Raw genomic sequence first — 9,026 nt, forward strand, 5'->3', positions numbered from 1 at the left:
ACTGACAGTGCCTGAACCAATTTATGTGAGTTTACAGCAATTATCTGTTCGTAGATGTCGCTGTTTGGTTTAATTTTCTGTCGCGTCCTCTCCAGTTTAATTTTTGTCATTTTGTATATAAAATGAGTGTGGTATATCTATGACTTTTTCGTATACCAAATAAGCCGAAATTGCACATTATAGGGGATAAATAGTGTGTAGTATTGTAAAATCATAGTATTCATTTAATATAGTGTGTTCATAGTATTCATTTCATATAGTGTGTAATTTGTAGCAGATTTTGGACTCCCTGAATGAACATGGGTATGACCAGTAGAAACAATAGTGTACGAGGCGATCACTACATACATCATTTCTGATGGAGAAGGATATACAACTAAACTGAATGTTTATTCATTTCCGATTGCGATCCTCAATCTTCTGCGTAATTAAACAATTACAGTCCATTATTTCAATTTCCCTAATATACTAATATGATAAAATATTTGTATTTGCTCTGACTGGGCTATCAATCTTATTTATCTCCCTGGTCAATAATAGATTATAAAAGTGTTTATTCCGAATAGAAAATTTCAGTTCAAAGTAAAAACATCAATTAAATGGATAATATTACAAGTGAAAATGGTACGATCCTAAATTATAAAACGGGATACGACCTACCCGTGTATGGTTTAGCTAATGGCACGTTTTATTATGTCCATGTTCCCGCGCTCTTCTGCATTTTCGGCAGCCTTTTGTGTGCAGTTGCTGTCCTAATATTATCATTTCGGTATAAAAATCAAAGCACATTTTTTAGTTGGACTAAGAGTGAACGTTTTATTGTCTATCTAGCAATTTGTGATGGTGGATTTAACGTGTTTCACAGTGCCGACCATTTACAATATGTCATTGGAAAGGACCATGTTCGTCCAAAGGAGCTATGTGAGTTTTACGGTGTAGCTCTAACTGAATTTATAACTGCCCAGAACTTGATGGTGAATATTGTTGCCATAAATGCTTTTATCATGATGTATTTTAACAAAAACCTCGACTTTGGCAAATACGACTGGAGGGTACTAGCATGGACGTTTGGCTTGCCGTTTGTCGGCGGCATGGCTGCTGCAGTTAGCGGGCAGCTGGGACCAAACGGAGTCTTGTAAGTTTTGTAGTTATTCTTATTAAAAACGATAATAACTTCTTGACCTTTTTAAATTAAAAGTATCAACTACATGAATGTATACATACATATTCAAGGAGACACAACAACCACATGATATAAACTGTCATATTAGTAGATGTGGCTATGCCTTATTTGTCCAGTCGTCTTGGAGAGGGTTATTTCGCTAATTTTGTAAGATTTCGACCAACGCTTTATTTACTGTATAATAAATATATATTTTTTGTATATTTTTTTTTATATATATATAATTATGGAAACAGGTGCGATCAACGTTGTACATATATGAAGGTGCAGTGACTAATGTGTATACAGTTTCATTTTCATGAAAATACAATTGAATTAGGCAGGCAGGCAAACTATCTTTTTTTAATTTCAGTTGTCACTTTGATGCAATCAAGGGCGGTATATCTTACATATCAATGACAACGGTTCCTCTTGTAATCATATTCACGACTAACACCGTCCTGTACGTACTCACATGGAGAAAGATCAAACTGCATACATCTCGTATGTCACGAGCGTTAAAGAATGCCAATATTGAAGATAAATCGCATTGCGCTGCAAGAAACATGTCAATGTTTGTTAGCGCATTTTTCATTCAGTGGTGGGCGGCTGTAGTTTTCAGCGTGTGGCAGCTGGCCGAACCACGTGTTCCACAACCGTTGATGCATGTTACAACAATTTTCAGTAACCTTGGCGGATGTTTGAACCTGGGAATCTATATAATAATAAGGCGTAGGACAATCAGTGGAAGAAACAGGGACATGAGGCAAGACACCAACCAGATGAACAGCAAATCGTCTAGCATGGACTGTTCCAGCCATGCTGAAGAGTTGTGTAATATGTAATGTTCGTACTCATTATGTGTACACGAATGTGCTTTGTAACACCTGTGTTTTTTCACAGATTCAGGGCACATGCCAAGCCAATGCATTATTAAATTCCTATGTTTCCATGTCCGGGCGAAGCTTTATTTCGGAGTATGGCTTATCAGTTCAATACTCTGTTACAACAAGTATATTATATTCAGTCTAACAGAATCTTTATTTAGAAAATTTTAGCAAGACAAACATTGATGTCTAAGAGGTTAGATAACTTTGTTAGTACAAAAATATTTGATATTCCGTCAAAACATTGAAAAGATATAAAATGAATAGGAACATTTGCGTCAACGTGTAAGATGAAACGATATTTCACCCCATTACATAGGATTTTACTTTTACTAGCTGTTGTTATTTCTCTTAAATATTTGTAACACTTGATATCAGATTTCTTATGTAATAGTTTAAACTACGGCTGGCTTCTGAAGCAGTCATCACGAAAGAACCCTGTTGGGCACAAAGAGTTAGGAAATCTCATAGGTTTTATTGCTTTATCACATGCTAGTAATACGGAATAGTGTAACATTTTTGGAAACCGCATGACAAGCAAATCTTAAGATGCATTGTTGGGCTATTTTGTGTTAGTGTAAAATTAATCCTCTTCATTGCACTTAACTCTCAAGACTGAATATGTCAAACTCTTTTTAAATGACTGTTGTAACGACACCTCGGTAGAGAGTAAATTAAATATTATTTCCATCAACACCAAAACTATTCCACATGTCTCACGATAGAAGTGTATTCCCTTCATGGCTGTTTCCGAACATATTCCTACGACTACCAGAATCATACGAATAATGTGCGATGCTTCCACACACCTACGCAAAAGGTCAGAGACAGTACATGGAACTAATGGAACTGAGAATAAGGTAATCGTTTACCTGGGAACAAGGTAATATTTGTCCGTTCTGATTGATCAGTAAAACACAAGTAATGATTTTTTTGCCAAAATTGATTTTAATGCATTTTACAGCACTTTATTATACATTTAAAAAAATTACTTCGTTTGGTTTGCATTGAAAATAAGTTTTACAAAATGGTTTTCTCCCGCCGTGCCAACGAGACGGAAAGGGTGAATCTCATTCGTGAGAAATATACTCAAATAAAGAATCACTTTTCACTAAGACAGTTCTTCAAAGAAATCAGATATGATTGGAATTACATATTTCGATTTATAGAAGGCCATACACGCCATAATGTAATAATCGAAGTCTATGGGATAACAATGCTGGTCTCTAACCAAAACAAACACATTTTTCATGAACATTAGTCGACCCGATTGCCATCTCTGACAGTTGACGACTCGCGAACAGTTCTTCCAGACTTTTTTCACCAAAACTAGTATTGTCTTACAGGATTTTCATATTCAAGAACAAGATATTATTATTATCTTATCTTCTCCCGTTTTAAATAAATCATCTGGGCCTGACGAAATAAGTCACAGAATGTTTAAAGAATGTAAAGACTCAATCTGTAAGCCATTGTGTATTCTCTTTAATAGATCGTTATCCGAAAGAAAATATCCCGCAATCTGGAAATCAGCCGTAGTTATGAAGCTTTTTAAGAAAGGTAATAAGAATAGTCCTTCAAACTATAGACCTACATCTTTAATCAGTTTTGTTGGTAAGGTTATGGAAAGAGTTATGTTTAAACACATGTACAATCATCTGTTTGCTAATAAGTTAATTTACGAAAGGTAGTCAGGTTTTTTGCCAGGGCACTCTACTGTATATCAGCTATTAGACATTTATCATCAAATTTGTAACTCTTTCGATAATAAAATCCCAACATGTATGTTTTTTGTGACATTTCAAAAGCTTTCGACCGTGCACGGCATGATGGAATTAATGGGCAAATTTTACAATGGATTCAAGATTATCTAAGTAATCGCAGTCAAAAGGTATTTGTAGGTTCTTCATATTCTGATTGTAAGTATGTCACTGCAGGTGTTCCACAGGGCTCTGTACTTAGGCCCTTATTATTTTAACCTGTCAATGACATTGCAGACAATTTAGTTAGTGTAACACGGCTCTTTGCAGACGACAGTTCTCTCGCAGTCTCCACCTCTGATATTGCTTCTATGGAAAGTACACTAAATGACGGCTTAAATAAAATAACTGAATGGTCCAAGCGTTGGTTAGTAACTTTTAATCCGAACAAAACAGAAGTGGTATTTTTTACACTCGGGTCTGAAGTTAAACCTTCTCTTTACTTTAATAATGTCCTTTTTGATTATGTTGACAGTCATAAACATTAGATCAGATGGTAAATGACACGATCATATCAATACTATACTTTCATCTGCCTCAAACATTCTAGAGTCAATGAGAGCATTAAAGTTCAAACTAAAAAAAGAAATACTTTAAATCAAATTTATATATCCTACATGAGACCTGTTCTAGAATACGCATCAATAGTCTTGGATGGCTGTGCAGATTAGGAAAAACATTCTCTTGAAAAACTCTAATATGAGGCTGCACGTATTGTCACAGGTCTTACGATGAAATTGGTTAGGTATCTCTGTCCGACAGACGAAACATTCAGAAACTTGTTACCATGTATAAAGCCAAACATCGTACATTATGGGGCTATCTATTAAATCTAATTCCAGATACAGTTGCCAATGATGTGCCCTATCTTCTAAAAAACAGGAATGATTATATAACAGTTGCTCGTCGTACGCAAATGTTTGCTAACTCGTTTATTCCATCAGCTTCTTCTTTATGGAACGATTTAGAATCCGATATAAGAGATTCATCCACAATTCATATTTTTAAATCAAAACTTAAACTAAAATACAAACCTCCTTTTGTACCCACATATTTTTGTATTGGCGAAAGGCTGTACTCGGTTTTACATGCTCAAATGCGTTATAAATGCAGTAATTTAAATGCTGATTTATATAGGAATCATTTGAGAGACAATGCTGCATGTGATTGTGGTCACGATATTGAAGATGCTGAACATTTTCTCTTTAAATACAGACATTATGCTTTACAAAGAATACAGCTTTTTAACGCCACACGTATTTTTCATCCACTGAACACGCGTACTCTTTTGTTTGGAGATGAAAATTATACGAAAGAAGAAAATTCACTAATATTTTTAGAAGTACAAAAATATATTAAACATACAAATCGTTTCCGTTAAGATATCTGATTGCTGCCGAATTATAAGCTTCACACAGTTGTACCTTACCAAGTTACGACCCAAGACTTCGGGCTCTCCCTCTTCTTATATTTCCATCTATCTCGCTCTCTCTTAATTTCTACAGTTAAGTCATTTCTACTTCTTCTCCAACATCGTTGTTATTCATTTCGCTTAACTTTGTTCTCTTCCAATTACATTTTGTCATTTTTCATAAAAAATACAATGCAATCAATAATATAAAAATTTTCCTTTAAATATACCTTCGGGGACGGGCCGAACTACTAATGTTCTATGAATATGTGGTCCAACCCTTTTACCTTTCTTAGAATGTTTTGTATATGTTTTGTATATGTACACTGTATATGTTGTCATGAAAAAGGAAGGAATAAAATATGTTTAAATCAAAACAAACATATTCCGACTAGTGCACAACCTCCAGAATCATACAAACAACGAACAGATCCCGACTTGCTTGTGCATGACTTCCAGAAACATACAAATAGCGAATATTTTCCGACTTGTGCATGACTTCAAGACGAACATATTCAGACTTGTGCACGACTTCCAGAATCATACGTTTAAAGAATGCATGACTTCCAGAACTATACGTTTAAAGAGCATAGTCCAACTTGTGCATGACTTCCAGAATCATACATTTATAGAGCGTATTCCGACTTGTGCACGTATTCTAGAGTCAGACAAATAACAAACATTTTCGGACTTGTGCACGACTTCCAGAATCATACAAATAACGAACATAGTCCGACTTGAGGACAACTTCCAGAATCAAACGAATAACGAACATCTTTCTAAACAATGAATATTATTGTTATTCATTCAGACGATAGCTTGCACGACTTGATGAACTGTTTGATAACGTGTCGGAACATGATGAAAACCAGTCTTTCAAATGCAGACAATTATTTCTAAACATATATGGTGAAATCGGTTAACTTACACAATTACTTCTGCTTAACAAAATACAGATGCCATCTAAGAAATCGTTTCAGTGTGTTTAGTAAAAGAAATCAACCTCTTAAAAGAATAATTCAGTGCATTTTCTTTTTTATACATTTTGAAAATATTGAAGAACAGAACAAATTGATTGTTGTTACATTTTAACATAATATAAGATAATAGGTAAGGGTAGATTGCTCGGAAGTACAGAGCACCTAAAACACAGACTCAGAGCCAAGCATTTGCAAAGTAGGCCCACAAAATATTACAGACGGGTTGTTTCAAACATCTAACAAGTACATATTAGTTTATGTGGAATATAGTGAAATATAGATAGCGGGAGAGGAAGTGGTAAAATTGTGGGGGAGGTCGGGGGGGGGGGGGATTTGAAGGGGAAAGAAGAACAAGGATGAATATACCAAGGGAATGCTACGCGCCTTAATAACAGTCACACTACAACGTAAACCACAAAAGCGCAGACACTCATGTACCAAAATCAAACACACAACCACACCAAACTAAATAACATTGAAAACAGTAGGGCATAGTTTATTAAATAAATCTTATGCATATATCATATCAATTGTACAAAATTAAGAAATATTTTATAGCAAAAGAGTGCTTTAACACTATTTATGCACGATGGGCGGTTATACGTTGGGCGTAATAATTTATTTTTTAGAAATTATTTGTAAGACGTATTACCGCCCGAGTGTATAAATAGTGTTAAAACATGGTTTTGCTGTAGATTATTTCAATTCTAATATGCCTTTAATCTAAAACAGTAGATAAAATATAGTAGCGCACTTTCTTGGTCGCAACAAAAACTTTGACGTCACCGCACGTTAACGTGACGTAATTCTAGCGTTAGCGTGTTTTAACAGAGACAAGCATATTAGAATAAGGCACAAAGAGGTAATTCGCCCTTGAGTCAAACATTCGCCGTGATCATACGGAGGTCCATATAACGGCAACACCGTTTACAATATGTGGAATGTTCCGGCTATTACCTTGGTTTATAGTTAAGTATGTTTTACTACCGTATTTTGGACTAAATATATCAAAGTATTGAAAGTAATCATTAAACTCGTTGTCGCCTTTGAGTCGAACAAATTCGCCCTTGACTCGATCAGAAGAATCTCACCAATAAAACGAGTTATCTTATATGGAAACAGTACAACAAACCCCTTTATTGATTGGTTTAATCGTATCCCATATCAAGGCGCCATTTTCTGAAGTTTCAACAAGTTGTTTCAGCCTCTAAATAACACGAGTTTCAAGAAATTCAAACAGTATCCTTAGCTATTTTATAAAGCTATATGCATTAGTGTGATGTATTAGTTACATTTAAACTTACGATAGTACTAAGAGCGTTAGGGGTGATCTCATGTAAAAAATATTGCGTTTCATGTCCGTCCAGTCCCCGTGTGGCCTAGAACCGCTGGACTATATGCTTAGTTTAACGGTGGGACAGGGTTATAAAACATTGACAGTGGACAAAGCTCTCGATGAATGCTTCCTGGAGTTCTGACAAGCTATTGAAAGAGAAAGTGGCTATTGCGGAAGGCGCGTTCAAATGCCTTTCTCGGGATTCGAACCAACTACTGACTCTTTGTATCCCTTCTTCACGACGATATCCAACTATGAAGACCCATCTTGTTTTGTTAGGATTATGATTTTGGTTTACCTGCTTCCGTGGACGAGTGGTTGTAATAGCATCACTGACACAGGATCTCTCACTGATAGAGGCCCGGGTCATGGGTTCGCGCCCTTGTAATAACCATGTCTCGTTATGTGAGAAAGTTAGCATTTTCTTACAGACGCTAGTATTTGCCCGTACAATGTACGATCTTTAGGTGAACTGAAATTGCAAGAAAGTTGTTGAAAACGGGCGCAAAACTCGTCGAACCATCAGTTAGAATTTGAGGAGGTATTACATAATTCTCTCAATGGTTACGACTTTGTTTTTTCCTTACATGAATGATAAAATATGGCAAATAACTTCACAACTATAATTTATAAACGTGAGATTTGAGACATGACAAGGAGAGCACGTGGTATGCTATCAAGTCATTGGAGGGGTTGTACGAAAGAGAATGATACTACGACCATGATGATCTATTTCTTCTGCACGTACAGCTGAAGTCATTGGTAACAAAATGTCCATACATCCGCAATATAATTCTAAAGAAAATTAGAGAGTGGCATGAGGAGGAACTATGTACCGAGGACGTCGTTCCAAAGAGTCACGTCTTTCTTGTCAAGTACATAACTGAATATGTGTCAGAAGAGGAACTGAAAGTGTTAAACAGACTAGTAGACAATATTAAACAAAATACAAATTAGAGAGTAACGTGTATTTCGTTCTTTAAAGTGCTATAGTTTGAACGATGTGAAACATTTCATTGAAACAAACTAGTACTCGTACACAACATTAAACATAAACAAATAACAGAGTAAACTTTATTTCATTTCTTTCTCCTAGTTTCAATCAAGTGAAAGCAAATGAAATTTAAACGTCATTCTGAAAATTGTTATTTGTTGTAACTTATTTTTTTCTGATTTTATGTTTACACCTTTCTTTTCTTGTTTTAAGGCTAAGGCCTTTTCTTTCTGTTCTTTTTTACCAGTCTTTGTCACTTTCTTTCTTCAGCCTCTGCTGCTTTTTTTTCTTTTTCCAACTTAATTTTTACTTGTTGACTAAAAGCCTCGTCAGAGGATATGACAAAATACTGGGCATTTTTCTTGGAATTAGGTTTGTTTGAGAATTGCTGTTTGGGGATTTTAAGTAGAGGATTAGATGGCTGGGGTACGGCTGCTACAGTGGCGGGCTTATGTTGTTGTTTTCTGTGCATACACCAAGTAGTATACATTGAGTC

The 9,026-nt window shown here is 35.4% G+C and overlaps 1 protein-coding gene across 1 annotated transcript; it reads left to right on the forward strand.

The window, feature by feature from the left end:
- The first annotated feature begins 599 nt into the window (after positions 1-599).
- LOC123562332 (uncharacterized) lies at positions 600-3,304 on the forward strand. The gene is made up of 2 exons (XM_045354972.2): positions 600-1,135; positions 1,536-3,304. The coding sequence occupies exons 1-2, from the start codon at positions 600-602 to the stop codon at positions 2,005-2,007; spliced, it is 1,008 nt and encodes a 335-aa protein (XP_045210907.2). The 3' UTR covers positions 2,008-3,304.
- Positions 3,305-9,026: the final 5,722 nt, after the last annotated feature.

The sequence above is a fragment of the Mercenaria mercenaria genome, chromosome 2 (assembly GCF_021730395.1).
Source record: "Mercenaria mercenaria strain notata chromosome 2, MADL_Memer_1, whole genome shotgun sequence".
In the NCBI taxonomy this organism is placed as follows: Eukaryota; Metazoa; Mollusca; class Bivalvia; order Venerida; family Veneridae; genus Mercenaria; species Mercenaria mercenaria.

Coding starts and splice junctions, on each gene's coding strand:
- LOC123562332 (XM_045354972.2), top strand. CDS start 600: ATGGATAATATTACAAGTGAAAATGGTACGATCCTAAATTATAAAACG. Junction 1,136..1,535: donor CTGGGACCAAACGGAGTCTT/GTAAGTTTTGTA, acceptor TTTTAATTTCAG/TTGTCACTTTGATGCAATCA.